The following is a 25387-nucleotide window of genomic DNA, read 5'->3' as shown; positions in this document are numbered from 1 at the left end:
ACGAGCATTCCATCGAACCTTAACAATTGGTATCTTGTTTTGCTTAAGTCTTTTAACCTCACGATCCATTATTTCGACGGGTTCTTCGATGAATTGAAGTTTTTCGTTGATTTGGATTTCATCTAACAGAATAGTGAGATCTTCTTTAGCAAAACATTTCTTCAAATTCGAGACGTGGAAAGTGTTATGTACAGCCGCGAGTTGTTGAGGTAACTCAAGTCGGTAAGCTACTGGTCCGACACGATCAATAATCTTGAATGGTCCAATATACCTTGGATTTAATTTCCCTCGTTTACCAAATCGAACAACGCCTTTTCCAAGGTGCAACTTTAAGCATGACCATCTCTCAAATTTCAAATTCTATATCTTTTCTTTTAATGTCAGCGTAGCTCTTTTGTCGACTTTGGGCGGTTTTCAACCGTTGTTGAATTTGGATGATCTTCTCGGTAGTTTCTTCTATAATCTCCGGACCCGTAATCTGTCTATCCCCCACTTCACTCCAACAAATCGGAGACCTGCACTTTCTACCATAAAGTGCTTCAAACGGTGCCATCTCAATGCTTGAATGGTAGCTGTTGTTGTAGGAAAATTCTGCTAACGGTAGATGTCGATCCCAACTGTTTCCGAAATCAATAACACAAGCTCGTAGCATGTCTTCAAGCGTTTGTATCGTCCTTTCGCTCTGCCCATCAGTTTATGGATGATAGGCAGTACTCATGTCTAGACGAGTTCCCAATGCTTGCTGTAATGTCTGCCAGAATCTTGAAATAAATCTGCCATCCCTATCAGAGATAATAGAGATTGGTATTCCATGTCTGGAGACGACTTCCTTCAAATACAGTCGTGCTAACTTCTCCATCTTGTCATCTTCTCTTATTGGCAGGAAGCGTGCTGACTTGGTGAGACGATCAAGTATTACCCAAATAGTATCAAAACCACTTGCAGTCCTTGGCAATTTAGTGATGAAATACATGGTAATGTTTTCCCATTTCTATTCCGGGATTTCGGGTTGTTGAAGTAGACCTGATGGTTTCTGATGCTCAGCTTTGACCTTAGAACATGTCAAATATTCTCCTACGTATTTAGCAACATCGGCTTTCATACTCGGCCACCAAAAATGTTTCTTGAGATCCTTGTACATCTTCCCCGTTCCAGGATGTATTGAGTATCTGGTTTTATGAGCTTCTCTAAGTACCATTTCTCTCATATATCCAAATTTTGGTACCCAAATCCTTTCAGCCCTATACCGGGTTCCGTCTTCCCGAATATTAAGATGCTTCTCCGATCCTTTGGGTATTTCATCCTTTAAATTTCCCTCTTTTAAAACTCCTTGTTGCGCCTCCTTTATTTGAGTAGTAAGGTTATTGTGAATCATTATATTCATAGATTTTACTCGAATGGGTTCTCTGTCCTTCCTGCTCAAGGCATCGGCTACCACATTTGCCTTCCCTGGGTGGTAACGAATCTCAAAGTCGTAATCATTCAATAATTCAATCCACCTACGCTGCCTCATATTCAGTTGTTTCTGATTAAATATATGTTGAAGACTTTTGTGGTCGGTATATATAATACTTTTGACCCCATATAAGTAGTGCCTCCAAGTCTTCAATGCAAAAACAACCGCGCCTAATTCCAAATCATGCGTCGTATAATTTTGTTCGTGAATCTTCAATTGTCTAGACGCATAAGCAATCACCTTCGTTCGTTGCATTAATACACAACCGAGACCTTGCTTTGATGCGTCACAATAAATCACAAAATCATCATTCCCTTCAGGCAATGACAATATAGGTGCCATAGTTAGCTTTTTCTTCAATAACTGAAACGCTTTCTCTTGTTCATCATTCCATTCAAATTTCTTCCCTTTATGCGTTAATGCAGTCAAGGGTTTTGCTATTCTGGAAAAGTCTTGGATGAACCTTCTATAGTAACCAGCTAGTCCTAAAAACTGGCGTATGTGTTTCGGAGTTTTCGGGGTTTCCCACTTTTCAACAGTTTCTATCTTTGCCGGATCCACCTTAATACCTTCTTTGTTCACTATGTGACCGAGGAATTGAACTTCTTCCAACCAAAATGCACACTTTGAAAACTTAGCGTACAATTCTTCCTTCCTCAATACTTCTAACACCTTTCTCAAATGTTCACCGTGTTCTTGGTCATTCTTTGAGTAAATAAGTATGTCATCAATGAAAACAATGACAAACTTGTCAAGGTATGGTCCACACACTCGGTTCATAAGGTCTATGAACACAGCTGGTGCATTAGTTAAACCAAACGGCATGACCATAAACTCGTAATGACCGTAACGTGTTCTGAAAGCAGTCTTTGGAATATCATCTTCTTTCACCCGCATTTGATGATACCCGGAACGTAAGTCAATCTTTGAATAAACAGACGAGCCTTGTAGTTGATCAAATAAGTCATCGATTCTCGGTAGTGGGTAGCGGTTCTTGATGGTAAGTTTGTTCAACTCTCGGTAGTCGATACACAACCTGAATGTACCATCTTTCTTCTTGACAAACAAAACAGGAGCTCCCCACGGTGATGTGCTTGGTCGAATGAAACCACGCTCTAAAAGTTCTTGTAATTGGCTTTGTAGTTCTTTCATCTCGCTGGGTGCGAGTCTGTAAGGAGCACGAGCTATTGGTGCAGCTCCTGGTACAAGATCTATTTGAAATTCAACGGATCGATGTGGGGGTAATCCCGGTAATTCTTTCGGAAATACATCAGGAAATTCTTTTGCGACGGGAACATCATTGATGCTCTTTTCTTCAGTTTGTACTTTCTCGACGTGTGCTAGAACAGCATAGCAACCTTTTCTTATTAGTTTTTGTGCCTTCAAATTACTAATAAGATGTAGCTTCGTGTTGCCCTTTTCTCCGTACACCATTAAGGGTTTTCCTTTTTCTCGTATAATGCAAATTGCATTTTTGTAACAAACGATCTCTGCTTTCACTTCTTTCAACCAGTCCATACCGATTATCACATCAAAACTCCCTAACTCTACTGGTATCAAGTCAATCTTAAATGTTTCGCTAACCAGTTTAATTTCTCGATTCCGACATATATTATCTGCTGAAATTAATTTACCATTTGCTAATTCGAGTAAAAATTTACTATCCAAAGGCGTCAATGGACAACTTAATTTAGTACAAAAATCTCTACTCATATAGCTTCTATCCGCACCCGAATCAAATAAAACGTAAGCAGATTTATTTTCAATAAGAAACGTACCCGTAACAAGCTCCGGGTCTTCCTGTGCCTCTGCCGCATTAATATTGAAAACTCTTCCGCGGCCTTGTCCATTCGTGTTCTCCTGGTTCGGGCAATTTCTAATAATGTGGCCCGGTTTTCCACATTTATAACAAACTACATTGGCATAACTTGCTCCGACACTACTTACTCCGCCATTACTCGTTCCGACACCATTTGTTCCTTTCGTTCTATTAACCCCTGGTCCGTAGACCTCACACTTCGCCGCGCTATGACCATTTCTTTTAAACTTGTTGCAAAATTTGGTGCAGAACCACGAGTGATACTTTTCACACCTTTGGCATAGCTGCTTCTGATTGTTGTTGTTGTTGTTGCGGTTATTACTGTTGTTGGGATGATTGTTGTAGTTGTTGTTGTTGTTGTTGTTGTTGTTGGGCCGTTTGTTGTAGTTGCGATTGATGTTGCGATTGTTGGGATAATTGTTGCGATTATTGTTGTAATTACTGTTGTTGTATTGGTGATTCTTATCACCGTTTTCCTCCCACTTTCTTTTGACTTGCTTCACATTGGCCTCTTCAGCAGTCTGTTCTTTAATTCTTTCTTCAATCTGGTTCACTAGTTTGTGAGCCATTCTACATGCCTGTTGTATGGAGGCGGGCTCGTGTGAACTTATATCTTCTTGGATTCTTTTCGGTAATCCTTTCACAAACGTGTCGATCTTCTCTTCCTCATCTTCGAATGCTCCCGGACACAATAGGCACAATTCTGTGAATCGTCTTTCGTACGTGGTAATATCAAATTCTTGGGTTCGTAACCCTCTAAGTTCTGTCTTGAGGTTATTGACCTCGGTTCTGGGACGGTACTTCTCGTTCATCAACTGCTTGAATGCTGACCACGGTAGTACGTACGCATCGTCTTGTCCCACTTGCTCTAGATAGGTATTCCACCATGTTAACGCAGAACCTGTGAAGGTATGCGTAGCGTACTTCACTTTGTCCTCTTCAGTACACTTACTTATGGCAAACACCGATTCGACCTTCTCGGTCCACCGTTTCAATCCGATCGGTCCTTCGGTTCCATCAAATTCCAAAGGTTTGCAGGCAGTGAATTCTTTGTAGGTGCATCCTACACGATTTCCTGTACTGCTAGATCCAAGGTTATTGTTGGTATGTAGCGCAGCCTGTACTGCGGCTATGTTTGAAGCTATAAAAGTACGGAATTCCTCTTCATTCATATTCACGGTGTGTCGAGTAGTCGGTGCCATTTCTTTCAAAATAGTCAAATGGAACAAGTTAATCATACAGAATATTAAGAGTAGTTAATAGTATTTCGTAGCATAATATGAACTCATTTATAAAAGCTTTTTCTTCATATTAGCGTTTTATAAATTTAAATTCGGGTAGTACCTACCCGTTAAGTTCATACTTAGTAGCTAATATACAATTCAACTACTACAATTCTATATGAAAAACTGATTATAATAATATTTCGCGTTCAAACTTTTACACAATATTTTACAAACTTACAGTACCGCTTATTTTACATATAGCATGAAATATAGCACACAATAAATTTGATACAAGATGGTTGTGAAGATAATTCTAGCTAGTACACAAGTCGTTCAGCAAAGGCAATAAAGACACGTAATTCATACGTCCAGAAACAAGTCATGCATTCTGGTTTTACTAGGACTACTTCCCATCCTTGGTCTTGTGGAACATAACCGTTATAGCCGTTGATAATACAGCGTGTTGTAACGTCGTCAAAGGGACGAGGGTTACGTAATGTCCAACAGTCCCGTAACAATCTAAAAACCTCATTTCTTACCCCAATTACCGACTCCGTCACTTGTGGGAACGTTTTGTTTAATAGTTGTAGCCCGATGTTCTTGTTCTCACTTTGGTGAGAAGCGAACATTACTAATCCGTAAGCATAACATGCTTCTTTATGTTGCATGTTAGTCGCTTTTTCTAAATCACGAAGTTCAATATTCGGATATATTGAGTCAAAATAATTTCTTAACCCATTGCGTAAAATAGCATTTGGGTTCCCCGCAATATATGCGTCAAAGTAAACACGTCGTAACTTATGGATTTCCCAATGTGATATCCCCCATCTTTCGAACGAAAGCCTTTTATAAACCAAGGCATTCTTGGAACGTTCTTCGAATGTCTTACAAACTGATCTCGCCTTAAATAGTTGTGCCGAAGAATTCTGACCGACTCTAGACAAGATTTCATCAATCATGTCTCCGGGTAGGTCTCTTAAAATATTGGGTTGTCTATCCATTTTGTGTTTTTATACTGTAAAATAGACAAGAGTTAGATTCATAAAAAAAAATACTTATTAATACAAGCAATTTTTACATATATCATAAAGTATAAGCACAATATATTACATATATTACACCACACAAATACAACTATCTTATTCCGACTCGCTCGTTTCTTCTTCTTCAGTTTTGGTTCGTTTTGCCAAGTTTCTAGGGATATATGATGTTCCCCTAATATGAGCCGTCGTTTTCCACATTGGTTTAGAAAAACCTGGTGGTTTAGAGGTTCCCGGGTCATTGTTACAACTTAAGGACTTCGGGGGTTGACGATACATATAAAGTTCATCGGGGTTGGAATTAGATTTCTCTATTTTTATGCCCTTTCCCTTATTATTTTCTTTTGCATTTTTAAATTCAGTTGGGGTAATTTCTATAACATCATCGGAATTCTCGTCGGAATCCGATTCATCGGAGAATTGGTAATCCTCCCAATATTTTGCTTCCTTGGCGGAAACACCATTGACCATAATTAACCTTGGTCGGTTGGTTGAGGATTTTCTTTTACTTAACCGTTTTATTATTTCCCCCACCGGTTCTATTTCTTCATCCGGTTCCGATTCTTCTTCCGGTTCCGATTCTTCTTCCGGTTCCGACTCTTCTTCCGGTTCCTCTTCGGGAACTTGTGAATCAGTCCACGAATCATTCCAATTTACATTTGACTCTTCATTATTATTAGGTGAGTCAATGGGACTTGTTCTAGAGGTAGACATCTATCACATAATATCAAACGCGTTAAGAGATTAATATATCACATAATATTCACATGTTAAAAATATATAGTATCCAACAAAATTTGTTAAGCAATCATTTTTCAAGTAAACATGGTCGAAGTCCAGACTCACTAATGCATCCTAACAAACTCGATAAGACACACTAATTCAAAATTCTGGTTCTCTAAGACCAACGCTCGGATACCAACTGAAATGTCCCGTTCTTATTGATTAAAAACGTTCCATATTAATTGATTTCGTTGCGAGGTTTTGACCTCTATATGAGACTTTTTCTCAAAGACTGCATTCATTTTTAAAACAAACCATAACCTTTATTTCATAGATAAAGGTTTTAAAAAGCTTTACGTAGATTATCAAATAATGATAATCTAAAATATCCTGTTTACACACGACCATTACATAATGGTTTACAATACAAATATGTTACAACAAAATAAGTTTCTTGAATGCAGTTTTTACACAATATCATACAAGCATGGACTCCAAATCTCGTCCTTATTTAAGTATGCGACAGCGGAAGCTCTTAATAATCACCTGAGAATAAACATGCTTAAAACGTCAACAAAAATGTTGGTGAGTTATAGGTTTAACCTATATATATCAAATCATAATAATAGACCACAAGATTTCATATTTTAATACACATCCCATACATAGAGATAAAAATCATTCATATGGTGAACACCTGGTAACCGACATTAACAAGATGCATATATAAGAATATCCCCATCATTCCGGGACACCCTTCGGATATGATATAAATTTCGAAGTACTAAAGCACCCGGTACTTTGGATGGGGTTTGTTAGGCCCAATAGATCTATCTTTAGGATTCGCGTCAATTAGGGTGTCTGTTCCCTAATTCTTAGATTACCAGACTTAATAAAAAGGGGCATATTCGATTTCGATAATTCAACCATAGAATGTAGTTTCACGTACTTGTGTCTATTTTGTAAATCATTTATAAAACCTACATATATTCTCATCCCAAAAATATTAGATTTTAAAAGTGGGACTATAACTCACTTTCACAGATTTTTACTTCGTCGGGAAGTAAGACTTGGCCACTGGTTGATTCACGAACCTATAACAATATATACATATATATCAAAGTATGTTCAAAATATATTTACAACACTTTTAATATATTTTGATGTTTTAAGTTTATTAAGTCAGCTGTCCTCGTTAGTAACCTACAACTAGTTGTCCACAGTTAGATGTACAGAAATAAATCGATAAATATTATCTTGAATCAATCCACGACCCAGTGTATACGTATCTCAGTATTGATCACAACTCAAACTATATATATTTTGGAATCAACCTCAACCCTGTATAGCTAACTCCAACATTCACATATAGAGTGTCTATGGTTGTTCCGAAATATATATAGATGTGTCGACATGATAGGTCGAAACATTGTATACGTGTCTATGGTATCTCAAAATTACATAATATACAATACAAGTTGATTAAGTTATGGTTGGAATAGATTTGTTACCAATTTTCACGTAGCTAAAATGAGAAAAATTATCCAATCTTGTTTTACCCATAACTTCTTCATTTTAAATCCGTTTTGAGTGAATCAAATTGCTATGGTTTCATATTGAACTCTATTTTATGAATCTAAACAGAAAAAGTATAGGTTTATAGTCGGAAAAATAAGTTACAAGTCGTTTTTGTAAAGGTAGTCATTTCAGTCGAAAGAACGACGTCTAGATGACCATTTTAGAAAACATACTTCCACTTTGAGTTTAATCATAATTTTTGGATATAGTTTCATGTTCATAATAAAAATCATTTTCTCATAATAACAACTTTAAAATCAAAGTTTATCATAGTTTTTAATTAACTAACCCAAAACAGCCCGCGGTGTTACTACGACGGCGTAAATCCGGTTTTACGGTGTTTTTCGTGTTTCCAGGTTTTAAATCATTAAGTTAGCATATCATATAGATATATAACATGTGTTTAGTTGATTTTAAAAGTCAAGTTAGAAGGATTAACTTTTGTTTGCGAACAAGTTTAGAATTAACTAAACTATGTTCTAGTGATTACAAGTTTAAACCTTCGAATAAGATAGCTTTATATGTATGAATCGAATGATGTTATGAACATCATTACTACCTTAAGTTCCTTGGATAAACCTACTGGAAAAGAGAAAAATGGATCTAGCTTCAATGGATCCTTGGATGGCTCGAAGTTCTTGAAGCAGAATCATGACACGAAAACAAGTTCAAGTAAGATCATCACTTGAAATAAGATTGTTATAGTTATAGAAATTGAACCAAAGTTTGAATATGATTATTACCTTGTATTAGAATGATAACCTACTGTAAGAAAAAAAGATTTCTTGAGGTTGGATGATCACCTTACAAGATTGGAAGTGAGCTAGCAAACTTGAAAGTATTCTTGATTTTATGAAACTAGAACTTTTGGAATTTATGAAGAACACTTAGAACTTGAAGATAGAACTTGAGAGAGATCAATTAGATGAAGAAAATTGAAGAATGAAAGTGTTTGTAGGTGTTTTTGGTCGTTGGTGTATGGATTAGATATAAAGGATATGTAATTTTGTTTTCATATAAATAAGTCATGAATGATTACTCATATTTTTGTAATTTTATGAGATATTTCATGCTAGTTGCCAAATTATGGTTCCCACATGTGTTAGGTGACTCACATGGGCTGCTAAGAGCTGATCATTGGAGTGTATATACCAATAGTACATACATCTAAAAGCTGTGTATTGTACGAGTACGAATACGGGTGCATACGAGTAGAATTGTTGATGAAACTGAACGAGGATGTAATTGTAAGCATTTTTGTTAAGTAGAAGTATTTTGATAAGTGTATTGAAGTCTTTCAAAAGTGTATAAATACATATTAAAACACTACATGTATATACATTTTAACTGAGTCGTTAAGTCATTGTTAGTCGTTACATGTAAGTGTTGTTTTGAAACCTTTAGGTTAATGATCTTTTTAAATGTTGTTAACCCAATGTTTATAATATCAAATGAGATTTTAAATTATTATATTATCATGATATTATCATGTATGAATATCTCTTAATATGATATATATACATTAAATGTCTTTACAACGATAATCGTTACATATATGTCTCGTTTAAAAATCATTAAGTTAGTAGTCTTGTTTTTACATATGTAGTTCATTGTTAATATACTTAATGATATGTTTACTTATCATAGTATCATGTTAACTATATATATATCCATATATATGTCATCATATAGTTTTTACAAGTTTTAACGTTCGTGAATCACCGGTCAACTTGGGTGGTCAATTGTCTATATGAAACATATTTCAATTAATCAAGTCTTAACAAGTTTGATTGCTTAACATGTTGGAAACATTTAATCATGTAAATATCAATCTCAATTAATATATATAAACATGGAAAAGTTCGGGTCACTACAAACGGATCCTTGGATGGCTCGAAGTTCTTGAAGCAGAATCATGACACGAAAACAAGTTCAAGTAAGATCATCACTTGAAATAAGATTGTTATAGTTATAGAAATTGAACCAAAGTTTGAATATGATTATTACCTTGTATTAGAATGATAACCTACTGTAAGAAACAAAGATTTCTTGAGGTTGGATGATCACCTTACAAGATTGGAAGTGAGCTAGCAAACTTGAAAGTATTCTTGATTTTTTGTAACTAGAACTTGTAGAATATATGAAGAACACTTAGAACTTGAAGATAGAACTTGAGAGAGATCAATTAGATGAAGAAAATTGAAGAATGAAAGTGTTTGTAGGTGTTTTTGGTCGTTGGTGTATGGATTAGATATAAAGGATATGTAATTTTGTTTTCATGTAAATAAGTCATGAATGATTACTCATATTTTTGTAATTTTATGAGATATTTCATGCTAGTTGCCAAATGATGGTTCCCACATGTGTTAGGTGACTCACATGGGCTGCTAAGAGCTGATCATTGGAGTGTATATACCAATAGTACATACATCTAAAATCTGTGTATTATACGAGTACGAATACGGGTGCATACGAGTAGAATTGTTGATGAAACTGAACGAGGATGTAATTGTAAGCATTTTTGTTAAGTAGAAGTATTTTGATAAGTGTATTGAAGTCTTTCAAAAGTGTATAAATACATATTAAAACACTACATGTATATACATTTTAACTGAGTCGTTAAGTCATCGTTAGTCGTTACATGTAAGTGTTGTTTTGAAACCTTTAGGTTAACGATCTTGTTAAATGTTGTTAACCCAATGTTTATAATATCAAATGAGATTTTAAATTATTATATTATCATGATATTATCATGTATGAATATCTCTTAATATGATATATATACATTAAATGTCTTTACAACGATAATCGTTACATATATGTCTCGTTTAAAAATCATTAAGTTAGTAGTCTTGTTTTTACATATGTAGTTCATTGTTAATATACTTAATGATATGTTTACTTATCATAGTATCATGTTAACTATATATATATATATATATATATATATATATATATATATATATATATATATATATATATATTAACGTTCGTGAATCACCGGTCAACTTGGGTGGTCAATTGTCTATATGAAACATATTTCAATTAATCAAGTCTTAACAAGTTTGATTGCTTAACATGTTGGAAACATTTAATCATGTAAATATCAATCTTAATTAATATATATAAACATGGAAAAGTTCGGGTCACTACACAAAGATCCTCACCATTTGACTGATTTTGCACTCCAGTAGTGTACATCATGAACTTCAAAATATGAAAAACAAATAATGAGTACATAATTCATCAATATATTACAATCAAAATATGTTATAAACGAAAGTACATAATGAGAAAAGATATAGTAAAGTAGATATGGTATAGATCGTAAATCTACATCCATTTATTTGATATGGACATATAATAGGAAATTTATTCATTAAAGTAGTCACTTGTTGGCTCAGCAATTTTTGTATCAAGGTCATCCACAAGGTTTACCTCTTTTCCTTTTCCTTTTAGGGATTCCTGATATTGATTAACAGAATATTGATTTGTTCGACAGTTTTTAGACCAATGGCCAATTTTACCACATCGATAACAAGAATCTTCAATATTCTTTGAAGAGCTTCCTTCAACATTATGATTTGTGGGATTGTATGGTGGTAGAAATTTATAATTTTGTGGATTATTATTTCTTTGTCCACGACCACCGTAACCATTACGACCACGATCACCACCACGACCATTACCATAAGGGTGATTTCGAACATAGTTATGATTTTTATTATTGTTATGGTAATTTCCATGATGATGATTTTGGCCAATATGACCACGACCTCGCCCACGTCCTCGTCCAGGTGCATTTCTTTTTTTATTATTATTATTGTTAATAGCATTAGCTTCAGGTAATGCTTGCGCACCCGTAGGACGAGATTCTTGATTCTTCATCAGTAATTCTTTATTCACTTCTGCAACTAAGAGATACATTTGAAGTTTGGAAAAAGTTTTGTAATTCTGCAATCTTAAATTTTCTTGTATAGTGATGTTTGCAGAATGCATTGTGGTGAAAGTTTTCTCCATCATATCAGCATCACTTATTTCTTGACCACAGAATTGAAGTTTTGAACGGATCTTGAACATGGCCGAGCTGTATTCACTTACCTTTTTAAAGTCTTGGAACCTTAGATTTCTCCATTCTTCCCTCGCAGCTGGGAGTAATATTTCCTTTTGATTATTGAATCTACTCTTGATACTTTCCCAACATGTGGATCTTTGATAGTGAGATACATATGTTTTAAGGTGATATCAATATGTTTGCGAATAAAAGCAATTGATTTTAATTTATCTTGATCAGAATAAGTATTGTTTTCTTTTAAAGTTTCTAGAATACCCAATGATTCAAGATTTATTTCTACATCCATGACCCATGATATGTAGTTTGTTCCCGATACGTCTAGGGCATCAAACTCAAGCTTTGATAAGTTTGACATTTTCTTGATTATACGGAGCACTTCGCGCTGATAACGTGTTATAATTCAGGAGGCTTATAACTACCTTTAGTGACGTGTTATAATTCAGTAGGCTTATAACTACCTTTAGTGATGTGTTATAATTCAGTAGGCTTATAACTACCTTTAGTGATGTGGTTTTTGACTGTGGACTATTGATAATTATTAGAAGATATAAAGAGAGAGGGAGAGAGAGAGAGAGAGAGAGAGAGAGAGAGTGTATATGTAATATATATATCATTCAAGCAAGTTACATGATTACATTTGATGGGGTATATATAATACATAATTTACTGTGCATTATTTGACTTATAATTAGGAGTAGCTGTCATCCATATTTACTTTATCACAACAGAAATGAAGTAATTTCAAATTACGTAGACATCAATATATAATGGGAGGTGATCCTAACACACTAGTTATTGATCCATCTACAGCATTTAATATGTATTACCTATTATACCCTTCAGATTAGTTACTTAACCACCCCTTTGACTATTCTATATTAACGTTTTATAGAACTATAGTATCACGTCCAAATTAAATGTCAAAAGTCCTAACTGTTCATCTTCATTCTAAATCACCCATATGATCCATCTATCCCGGATACCAGTTACCTCTGGTTTTACTTTACATGTGATTTCCAAATTTTTAAACTGGGTCTATCAAAAGAAACAAGAATATCGTAATCGTCTATAAAAACACGCCGGCCGATGTGAATATATGATGTTCATGATTGCGAAGTAGCAATTATTTTTTATATTTCATGAAGAAGATTCTGCAAGGTTCGGTAAGTTCGGATGAGGAATTTCATAAATTAATAGAAAAAGCTAGATTTTTATTTGATTGTAAAGAAGAAAATACACAGTATGTGCAGATAAAAAAGTTTTTTTGAACTTGAAAATGGATGTACTGTTCGTAATGTTTGTTGATACTATGTTTCGTAAAATTGTAGTAAATTTTGTATACTCAAAAAGTGAGTCAGATTGAACATATTAATATTATTGTTTGCATTTTCTTCATTTAATAAAAAAACTGCTTAAAATGGTTATATAATGCTTAGCAGCTTAGATAGAATTAATATTGATAAAGGGATGATTAGGTAAATTAAAAATGAAGGGTAAAATAGGTAATGTATAACAAATGGTGTAGATGGATCAAAAAATGTGTGTGAGGATCACCTACCATATATAATGTAGATGAAAAATATGTAATAAGAATAAAAGTTACTGCAACATATGAGTAAATATTGTTTAGATATTTATGGATTTTCATTAGTGGTTGAAAGAGCTTATTCGTTTGTAGTAGTTGTGAAGTGCAATCAATGCCAAAGATCTTTGTCTTATAGTTAGTATGATGTAGGATCGGGTCAAGTTGGGCTAGCGAAAATTGGGTTGCAAAAATATTTGGTCAAAAGTATGGAGCAAAATAGCGGGCCTTCACTTGTTGAGTTGCATGACTTCTTTGGTGAAACACATGGTGGACCTTCTATTGACTTTTGACTTGGGAAATAAAGAACAACAAAGGAGCTGGTGTGGAAACTAAATACGCATGTGAATTGATTTTAATATTTATCCACATTTGCTTTCCTATTATTTTGCTATTATTATTATTATCAATTAGTATTAAAAGAAGATTTTTTTATTGTGAAACTCAGTTTTGAGTTTGATTATAATACGTGAGTTTTTCACAGCCGTGAAGGCTTTCTTTTTTATTGTTTTGGCGTATAACAACCATTCTTGGCTTTTGTTATTTGCATACAAAATAATCATTAATTATTATTTTCTGTTTGGCCACAGTTTCTTCATTATTTTTTATCCAGAGCTCGGGTTTTGGTCAAACAATGTTTCGTGGAGGTTATCGAGGAGACTATTGTAGAACCGCTGATCGAGGCAGTGATGGGGATAATCGTAGACTCTCCGAAAGAGGCAACGAAGACCCTCGAGACGCAGAAATTGAACGATTATATAAGCGAATTACCGAGTTCGAACTGAACCAACAACGATTCCCTGCGTGGTACGATTCAGAACGAATCGATTCAGAAACCATCTATGATACATATGGTGAGGATGGAGTATCCATCTATGATTCTGAACCCATCTATGATACATTTGGTGATGATGGAGAATCCCTTTATGATACCGAACCCATCTATGATACTGATGGTGAGGGATTTTTTTTCTTTTTTTGAATCTAATGATGAAAGTGAGTTAGAGATAGTTACTAATAAAGTTATCAACATGTACAATGAAAATGTTGATTTAAAATTCGATTTCATTTAAGATGTTGATGTTGATATGAAAATCAAATTGCAAGATTATTCTTTCATGGCAGCCATAGATGGTCGCGAAAGATCGTTAATTTCAGTCTTTGATGTTTTAGACTCGAGGACGAGTCTTTTCGAAGAAAGGGAGAATGTCAGGTCAAGTTAGGCTAGCGAAAATTGGGTTGCAAAAATATTTGGTCAAAAGTATGGAGCAAAATAGTGGGCCTTCACTTGTTGGGTTGCATGACTTCTTTGGTGAAACACATGTTGAAGCTTCTATTGGACTTTTGACTTGGGAAGTAAAGAATAACAAAGGAGCTGGTGTGGAAACTAAATACGCATGTGATTTAATTTTAATATTTATCCATATTTGCTTTCCTATTATTTTGCTATTATCAGTTAGTATTTAAAGAAGATTTTTTTTATTGTGAAACTCAGTTTTGAGTTTGATTATAATACGTGAGTTTTTCACTGCCGTGAAGGCTTTCTTTTTTATTGTTTTGGCGTATAATAGCCATTCTTGGCTTTTGTTATTTGTGTACAAAATAATCATTAATTGTTATATTCTGTTTGGCCACGGTTTCTTCATTATAGTATATCTTGAATATTCTTCAAAGTAGTAATATGTAATTGATCAGTCTGTAAAAGGATAAAAAAATTAAGTAAATAGTAAAGCATAATATTACTGTATACATTTAGTGTGAGGTATATAAAGTTAGTCAATTGACATGTTACCTGGTCAGAATAGTTATTAAGAACAGATAGTTTTCCTAGATTTTCTGGCATTTGATTTGAGAAATTATTCATAGAAGAAAAGTCTCATTTATCAACAAATGATTTTTCTCAAAAAGAATCACTTAAAGTATCCTGCAAATTTGTGATTTTACTGGTAATGTTCATTTCTTCCTTTACAACATCTATTTTCAAAAGTTCCATCTTTTCTGCTTGTTGTTCGCTAAGTAAGACGTGGTTACTAATTAACTGAAATACAAAATCATATTGTATATTAAATAAGTAAAAGTACACAATGTTGTTTGTTGGAAAAAGTCAAAGTATTTAACTTATTTAATACAAGTAGATATGTAGATACAAGTAAAAAAATGTAAAATATTATTACCGTGACTATAAAAGATGGTTTAAATCCACCAACCCATGCTAGAAATTGTTCTACATGAGACATCCAAGATCCGAATACAACAGGCATGACATTTATCTTTGCTGCATGAGTTTTTAGATTGAAAAGTTTTTTGTAATGTTTAAAGATATTGTTATTTATAGGATCAATATCGTTGTCAGTACATTGATCCAACATATATTTTTTGAACTTGTAACCATTTGATCCAGTTCTTGCAATCATGTGTTGTATTCTTGTGCAAAATGGACATGATCTGTATTGTTAAATAGACAAATATAAGAATTAAACAATAGTTAAAAAAAAAAGTTCACTTTTTGTACTATAATATAAATTTTTTTACCACGATTGGCATTATTGAATGTAACATCCTGTAAATAGTTATGGTTTTAAATAATTAATATAAAAGTTACAAATACCAAACAAAAGTGAAGTTAGTTAGTATTTATGATTTAATAATATAGAGAAAGATTGGTATAAAAATTTTAAACTTGATTCGCAGTTGATTTTGATTTTCAAGCTGTTCATCTACATGTTGAATTGTGTTTAACATATTGTGAAAGCATGTCTGTCAAGAAAGTAAGTAATTTATAACCATGTAGTGTATCAGTATGTAGGTTTTCACTATGTGAATATGACATTTAGAACATGTTAGTTACTCCAATGGATCAAACAAATCAGTATGATAAACATTAAAAAACTAAGGAATTTTCATGTTATGAATGCATGCCTAGATAGCAAGTAAGTAAATAAGAATCATGTATTCCATGAGTATATGTAGGTTTTCACATTTAAAGTTTGCTATCTAAACAACTTTTTTACTCAAATTGATCAAAACATCTAAATAGGCTAATTATTTTACTCTACAAATCAATCATATCTACAAATCAATCATATTGTGGAAGTATGGCAATCAAGAAATTAACTAATTTTCAACCATGTACTCCATCATTATGTAGGTTTTCACAGTGTGAAATTTATATCCACACACCTTCTTCACTATAATGGATCAAACCTTCAGTTGACCTAAATAGTCATCTCATACGATTATGTGCTAAATATACACCAACAGTACAAACCACACTATTTTACTTCAATGGAATTAACATAAAAATATAGAATATCTCTTTCAGTCTTCTGTGTTTTTGTACTGTAACTCTAGTTTGTTCATTCTTTTTTTGTTTCTTCTTTTCCTGTTAATTACATATAGCAACACGTACAATTATTATATCTTATAGGCAAAAATGAGATAAAACGAAACCTGTTCTTCTGGTGATATTTTTTTTTGCTTATATTTACCACGTTTCTTCTTGGAATTGTCATTAGACTAAAAGCATGTTGACAATTTTCCATAGTATATAGGATGTTGAAATTGCAGAAACTAAAAATGGTTCCAGTTCTGCAGGTTGTCCCTTTTAACTTTGTAATGTAGAGTAGGATGTAAATCTAATTAAAAATTAAATTAGAGAACTGATAATATCGTTCAACAAATTTGGTAGACTTATTCAATTAGTTAATTTAATGGATTTCTTCCTTATTTTGTGATATATATAGGTGAATAAGTTATTTAATTTACTAAAAGAAAGGAATTACATTCAAAATAAGTTGACTTGATTGGGAATATTACTTCACGTACAAAGTTAAGAAGAGCCACAATTTTTTTTTTCTATGTATGTATTGCAAATTCAATAAGTCAATTGTGTTTCTTTATGATATATATGTTCCTCACTCCCCTATAATAGTTGATTGTATATTGTTAATATTTAGGGAATACGTATATCAATTAATTTGTTGATGAGTTACAGTAATGTTTAATGATTGAGTTATAGAACTACAACAATTGGGAATACGTAGTAATACAACTGATCATGCATATATTTTCCATAGGGTCAATATGCATGTTCAACATGTTTAAGAGGGGTTTAAGGATCTTAAAACTTAGCTCTCCGGTCTGGCTACCGTGAATAACTCTGGCCGACATGATGATGTCGGCGGGGTGGCTAAGTGGTTAAGTCCATCTTCGATAATGTTCGTTGATCAGAAGGCCCCAGACAAGGTTGTAGGTGACAGTTTATGAAGAACTAACCTGTAAACCTTAGAAGTTGAGAGTTGATGATCGTTACTACGTGTTGTAGGTTGTGTTGTGTTATTTTGTGAAGACGACTAGGGTATATATAGGAAAACCCTAATTCTAGAACCGTCCAAGATAATGATGATCCATTCCATAACAAACTCCCCGAATCTCGGATATAATTATGGAAAAGATATTCAGGCTTGATGGCCAAGTAACCGCCATTCCGAGAATAAGGGTATTCGATATGCTACCGCATACCGCATACCGCATATAAAGTATACGCGTACACACAATAGTAATTGCCAGCATACGTATAGAATGCGCATGCGGGTTGCGGTATCATTATGTCCCCCCAGTTTGATGTTATGTGACGCAAGACATATGATATCAAACTATTAAGCGAAAAATAAAAAAGAAAAAAGAAAAAGAAAACGTCCAGCACTAAATTTTCCGCGTGCGGATCGAGGTCATTAAATGCCTGTCATTGTCGCAGAAGCGCATTCGGCTGACAAGACATAAAGTGACAGTGAGCAGGCGCGTGTAGGCCACTCGCTCAACATTGGGTAGAGCAAACAATAACCCCCACGGGTGAAAAAAATGTTGACCGTCAATTTTTTACACGTGTACGTCCACGATGCAACCGTTTCACCCCACTACACTCACACCACACTATAAATAGACGTGATTTACCCTCATTTCTATTTTTCTGTAGAAAGCTTCTCCGATACGCTGCTAAATCAACTCCGATCAAATCCCATATAATCCGGCAAACTACAAAAGGTTAGTTACTCTTCGATTACTGTTAGAAAATGACAAAGGAAAATGAGACTTTTGTATATAGCGTAGTATCGATAATAGAGCAGAGACATATAGATTCTTTAGTTAAACAATACCCACCGTTAAAACAGTACAACCCAGTGCCACCTCTTCCTAACCAACGTGCCCATATACCACCGGAGAAGAAGGTAGCCATATACGAACATGCGTTTAAGCATGGCAATTTTAGGGTTCCACCTTCGGACTTTTTTCTAGGCGTACTAGATCACTTCCGCGTAGGATTAGGGCAATTACACCCATATGCCATAGGAAAGATAGTGCTGTTTGAGATGTGGTGCGTTGCGCTAAACAAGGTACCATTAATTAAGGTGTTCTGCCATCTATACCGCCTGGCCACCCACCATAAGTCCTGGTTTACTTTCTTCGCCCGGTAAAATTTTACCAAAACCCTCAAATCGAATGCGGGTCATTGGAAAGAAACTTTCTTTTTCATTGACCAATCAGTTATTGGAGCCAACTTTCCGCAAACGCTAATTTGGTGCGAAAGCGTGGCAAAGGACGTAAACAAGACCCCCATCCTTGATGATGAAGAAACGAAACTGTTAGCGGACTGCGCTAACGCACAGCTTGTGCACCGGTCGTACGGGAACGTTATGTTGCGGTTAGGAAAGATTTCCGCGCACTGGCCATGGGAGAACATGCGTCCGGCCATAATCGCGCTGAATGGAAAGGGTAGGAATAGTATAAATGCATGTGAATAAATAACCAATGCTGCATACATAGATGCTCTAACTTTGCGCGTATGTTTGCAGAGATGAGGATGAAGAAAGTGCTCACCGCGGAGGAGATTGCTGGTATCTCTTTTCGCAAGCAAAAGGTCGACGAACAGCTTGAGCAAGAGAGGACCGGCGAGAACGAGGTGTCCGCACCTGCTACCTCGGCCAATAAGCGCAAGGCAACCGAAACGCCTCAAACAAAGCAAAAGAAGAAAAAGGTCACTCCGAAACAAAGGGAGGACATGCAAAACGACAATTTTGTCCCCGTGGAGCAAGCGTCTGCAGATCTGCCTCCCCCCATTACTGGTAAGCGTCTTTTTTCGTTTGTGTAAATACCGCACAATTAGTTTCTGCGTACTAACGAATCACTAATTTGCAGAGCATATTGAGGAAACTCAGTAGACGCCGCCGCGAGGAAATCCGAACCTTGAAGCCACTGCCACGTCAAGAGATAAGGCGATACATCATGACTCTGATTCCACACCAACTCCACCACACGGTAGCTTCCGATTAGCAAACCTGGCGCAGCTCACCCTGTCCTCCGCCGAAAATGCCGCAGAGCAGTCTGCTTTTTTGCAACAAATTTTTCCGGCTGAATTCCGCGAGCAACTAGCCGCACTGCCCTTTCACCAAGCGCATAACGCCTTTATCCAAAACAGCCTTGTGTTCTTTGGCATGTTTGTAGATCACGCACGCCGTGCCACAAATTTGTACCAAATGGCCTTGCGGAAGGAAACAGAGCTAGGATTGCTGCAGGCGGGTGTTGATCAGATAAAGAAAGACAGGGAGGACGCGAAAGAGGCGCGTAAAGCTGCGGAGGTGACTGCGGCTGAGACAAAAACCGCATTGATTGATGAAAGGAAGAAAAACCGCGTGCTAGTGGGGGCGATTAATCAGGTGAAAGGGGAGACCGAGCGTCTGCGGGTAGAGCTTGAAAAGGTGCGCAGGGAGGAGGATGACGCGGTGACTGGCCGCGAGCTGGCAGAGGCGGACTTTTAGAAGCTTCGCACCTCCCTTCCTACCATTGCGCAAAAGGTGATGGACTCGGAGCCCATATCCGAAAAGTTCAATGCCTATGTCGATGCGGTGAAGGAGCATGACCACAACAAGGTGATGCTGGAGGTGATCAAAGGCTGCGACCTTACGCCATCGTACCCCAAAATTGTACAGAAGTATTTGAAGGAGGGTACAACTGCGGTGCTACTTGAAGCTGAGCAGGCCATCCAGTCCATCCCAATCCCCTTACTAAACGATTTCGCTGCGGACCCCAATATGTCACTTGATGGCTTCCTCAAGGAAGACTTTTAATTTGAACAATTAACTAATCGTTCGTGCCGTAAGTCCTATGTTTAGGCAGGCAATGTGTAAATTTTTTTTTTTGTTGAGCCCTAAGTCCCTTGTTGGGCAGGCATTGAAAACAATTTGTATGTGTAATAACTTATTTTGCTATATATGTTCGTATTATGCATGCGTTGTTGTGTATTTCATTGTTTATATATCGCGAGTCAAAACAAAATGTAACCGCATGCCTATGCGCGTAAGTTAACCAAAACCAATGCGCATACGCAGGTACTGCGTAAAATAAACCAATACTTTAGCAAATTTACCCTTAGATTTTTAGACTCAAAAGCTACTGCGTTCTTGCTTTGGCATGTGCTAGAGGTGCACTTTAGCTGTATGGTAAGTAACGCAACTAAAAACAAACCAATGCTTTTATACTTAAGAGTTCCTCAAGCAAACTAATGCGAGAGTAATTACGCACAAGCAAACCAATGCTTGTATTTTTAAGTCGACTTGGCAGCCATCTAGTCTGCATGGTGCTTGGTTAGGGGAAAACCAATTCCCTTTACCTGCCGTTTATGTCTAGCCTTGTAACCAAACAGGCTTCTGCCGCGTGGGGGCTAGAGGACACCCCTTAAGTAGGCATGAATCACATACAAAAAGAAACATACATATAGAAAGTGTATGCGCGAGTAAATATTTTAATTGGCATTAATCATAATTACAACCGCGACACATCCAAACGGACGAAAATTACATAAGAAAAAATAATGCGCTTAAATATGTGGAGTGATCAGGTCCAACCAGCTACATGTAACATTTTTTCAACAACATCGCGTGCCAAGTGCGCTTCACCGGTTTTCCATCTAATGTCGCGAGATGGTATGCCCCGGTGTTGCTTGCTCCCACTACCTTGTACGGACCTTCCCAACGGGGGCCCAACTTCCCAGTATCTTCCGCATGACTTGCATCATTTTGAAGCCAAACTAGATCGCCGCACTTATAAGAGCTCGAACGCACACGCTGATTATAGTACTTTGCGATTTTTTGCTTATTATTAGCTCCGTTAATCGCCGCAGAGATTCTGCGTTCTTCCAGCAAATTAATATTTTCTCGCAAAGCTTCTGAGTTGTTTTTCTCATCAAAATTCTTTACGTGGAACGTTGGTACCCCAATATCTGCGGGTACCACAGCTTCTGATCCATATACCAAACTGAACGGAGTCTCACCAGTGCTTGCTTTAGGTGTTGTTATATGCGCCCATAGTACCTTTGGTAGTTCGTCCACCCAACCGATGCGACCGTGGCCTAATCTAGCCTTAATCCTGCTACTATATCCCGGTTGGTGACTTCACACTGGCCATTCGCTTGCGAATGCGCGACGGACGTAAAATTTTGCTTAATATTAAGCCCCGCGCACCAACTTCGAAAAGGATCCCCCGCAAACTGCGTTCCATTATCGCTAACAATTTCGTTTGGTATGTCGAATCGACAGACAATGTCTTCTCATACAAAATTTCGCACTCTTTTTCCTGAAATTGTTGCCAGCGGTCTTGCTTCCACCCACTTTGTGAAATAGTCAATTATAACAATCAAAAACTTGATGTTTCCTCGGCCTTTTGGAAATGGTCCGACTATGTTAATTGCCCATTTGCAGAATGGCCATGTGTAACGACCCAAACCTCGTTATACCAAAAACACGCCCAAAAAAAATGGATCAGTACATCTGGACGGCGTCCAGCTATCTGGACGGTGTCCAGCTCTGAAGGCCAGGACGGCGTCCAAACATTTGGGACGGCGTCCCAATGAACTGCCAGTTTCTGCTCCCCGTGCTCAACTTACGTGAGCGGAAAACCCGCTTCCCGACACTTTCAAACGAAACCCTTTTTACAACATGTCAATATAATTAAAATTAAAAGATTTCCACAATAAAACCAAGTTTACAACATCGGACCCACATCGGCCGTTTTACAAATTTCGTTCAAAATTACGAGTTTCGACTATAAGAGTTTAAATTCCAAACGACACCTAGAGCATGGTGTTTGGGGTTAAACTACCCACATCTTGGTCAAACTTCAAAGACTAAACTTTTTAAAAGCGTCCCCTATCCAAAACAAAGTGGGAGGCCACTAATCCAACCGAACACCCTTACCCTTGTCCACGCCGGAACCTAAAAAGAGTAAACAACGAGAGGGTAGGCAAAGCTTAGTGAGTGCAATAGTTATACACATACATATATAACCTACTTACATGCAAACACTTATACCAAATCCGCATACATACTCACAATATAATTAGCATACCTTCATAACGTATAACGCTAAATCCTTGAAAACATAAGCTAGTATAACAATAGCATATAACGCAAACATTACAATATGCTACAACACAATACACAAACATCGATGTTCACAACATCCACTAGTATCCAAATCCCAAGGATAGTCCAACGAATGGTATCGTCAACATCGAACTTATTCCCCATCCGTCCTAATTAATGTGGTATCGTCAACATCGAACTTAAACCCACATATGAGGTATCGTCAACATCAAACTTAAACCCTAATCGAATGTCACTACAATAGTGGTATGGCTTCGTCAACATCGAACTTTAAATCCATACATGAGGTATCGTCAACATCGAACTTAAACCCTCATCAAAATGAACAAACAATATACTCTAGGATATGGTATCGTCAACATCAAACTTTAACCCATACCCACAAGCAAATAAATCATATACATACATATATAATTATTCCACTCACCTTAACGCCTTTGGTGAGTTAATCAAGCTCGCGACCTTCAACGCAACGTACCTAGTACATTATGTATATAATTAATATACAATTCGTTGGACTAAACACCAACAATACACTCTTGTGCATTTAATGACTTAAATGCATTAGTTGACTAACTTACACCAAAATCGTCCATTTAAGGTCAAGACCCATCATAAATCACTAAAAGCTAGTGATTAAGGTCTAACAACACCGACTAACACAAACTTAGGACATTTCACACTCATCTTGCCCAACTAGGTCAACAATTACCCATTTAATCATTTTAAAGTCAACACGCCCATTTCGGGTCATCCACTAACCCAATTAACACACTTTCACATAATATCAAGGTGTGCTAGTAATTTACTAACCAATTAAGGCTCATAAGTTCAAATTTACCATTTTAAACCCTAGGTTAGTCATCATTGAGTCTTTGAGACCCAAACTCACCCAAAACCCCCAACTCACAACAAACGGGTTTTTAAGTTCATCACTAACCCAAACCCTAACCATTAAATAATTAAAGTAGGGAAATCGAAGTTAAGGCTTACCACTACAATCAAAACGTAGCTAGGGAGTATATGAACAACTTTAAAACACGCACTTTAACCCGAAGCTAGCTTCTTCCTCTTTGGATTGAGCTTTCTCGCACTAAAACCCTTCTCTCTCTCTAGAATTTATGTGGATAGGAAGTGGTGGTTAAAAATGTAGTGATGACACTCAATGAACTGATCTAGGGGCCTTAAACTCGTTCCGTAAGTGAAATTACCAAAAAGCCCCTTTAATATATCTAAAAGAACACAGCTGGCCCTCCAGTTCAACTGGACGGCATCCAGGATTCTGGACGGCATCCAGTCCTTTATAATTGGACGGCATCCCACAAATCTTTACGGCGTCCTATACATCTGAGAAAACAGGATCTTACAACCCTCCCCCACTTGAACCGTATTGCGTCCTCACAATCCAAGCCGCATGACAAGCAGGAAGATACACCAAAACAAACTCTTCGGATTCCCATGTAAACTCGAAACCCTTACTACGACACCATTGAACCTTAAAAGTTCTCACCTCTTTATTTCTCAACATTTTCACCTTTTCATCGAGTATTGCAATCGGCTCCTCAACATACTCTAACTTATTATTTAGCTCAATCTCGTCTAATGGCATCCATGAAGAATCATCCGCAAGACACTTACGGAGGTGGGAAACATGAAATGTATTATGGATTCCCGCAAGCTCTTCGGGTAATTCCAAACGATACGCAACTTCACCAACACGAGCTAAAATCTTAAATGGCCCAATAAATCGAGGAGCTAACTTTCCCCGTTTTTGAAAATGAATAATACCCTTCCATGGCGAAATCTTAAGCATCACCATGTCACCTTCTTGGAACTCAATCAATTGCTTACGTTTGTCATCATACAACTTTTGTCTATCTTGAGCCGCTTTCAAATGAGTCTGAATCATCTCAATCTTGCTATTCGTCTCTAAAACCAAATCGGTACTCCCGGTTTCTCTTTGACCCACTTCACCCCAACAAATCGGAGTTCGACACCTCCGCCCATAAAGCATCTCATAAGGTGGCATCCCGATACTAGTATGATAACTATTATTGTACGAGAACTCCACCAATGGTAAGTGCTCATCCCAACTACCCCCAAAATCAATAATACACGCCCGTAACATATCCTCCGATGTTTGATTCGTACGTTCAGTTTGACCGTCTGTTTGAGGATGGTACGCCGTGCTCATTCTCAATTGTGTACCCATATCTTCATGAAACTTATTCCAAAACCGAGATGTGAAATGGTTATCTCGATCTGAAATAATAGATATAGGAACCCCATATCTCGATATCACCTCCCTGATAAATATTTTAGCCAAAGTCTCCGACGATATCGTTTCCCGAATGGGAAGAAACAAAGCACTTTTCATCAATCGGTCAACTATCACCCAAATCGAATCAAATTGGGTTCTCACCATCTTTGTAATGAAGTCCATGGTAATGT

At 36.4% G+C, this 25387-nt stretch overlaps 1 protein-coding gene across 1 annotated transcript; it reads right to left on the bottom strand.

Moving 5' to 3' along the window:
* Positions 1 to 15399: 15399 nt before the first annotated feature.
* Positions 15400 to 15913, bottom strand: LOC139874745 (transcription factor TGA1-like). Its single transcript, XM_071862148.1, has 2 exons — positions 15674 to 15913; positions 15400 to 15537 (listed from the first exon to the last, which is right to left on the bottom strand). Exons 1-2 carry the CDS (start codon positions 15911 to 15913, stop codon positions 15400 to 15402), a joined length of 378 nt encoding a protein of 125 aa, XP_071718249.1.
* Between the last annotated feature and the right edge of the window lie 9474 nt (positions 15914 to 25387).

Source organism: Rutidosis leptorrhynchoides, chromosome 11, assembly GCF_046630445.1.
Source record: "Rutidosis leptorrhynchoides isolate AG116_Rl617_1_P2 chromosome 11, CSIRO_AGI_Rlap_v1, whole genome shotgun sequence".
Classification (NCBI taxonomy): Eukaryota; Viridiplantae; Streptophyta; class Magnoliopsida; order Asterales; family Asteraceae; genus Rutidosis; species Rutidosis leptorrhynchoides.
The sequence above is the reverse complement of the archived record's forward strand: the minus strand, read 5'-3'. Positions and strand labels throughout refer to the sequence as shown.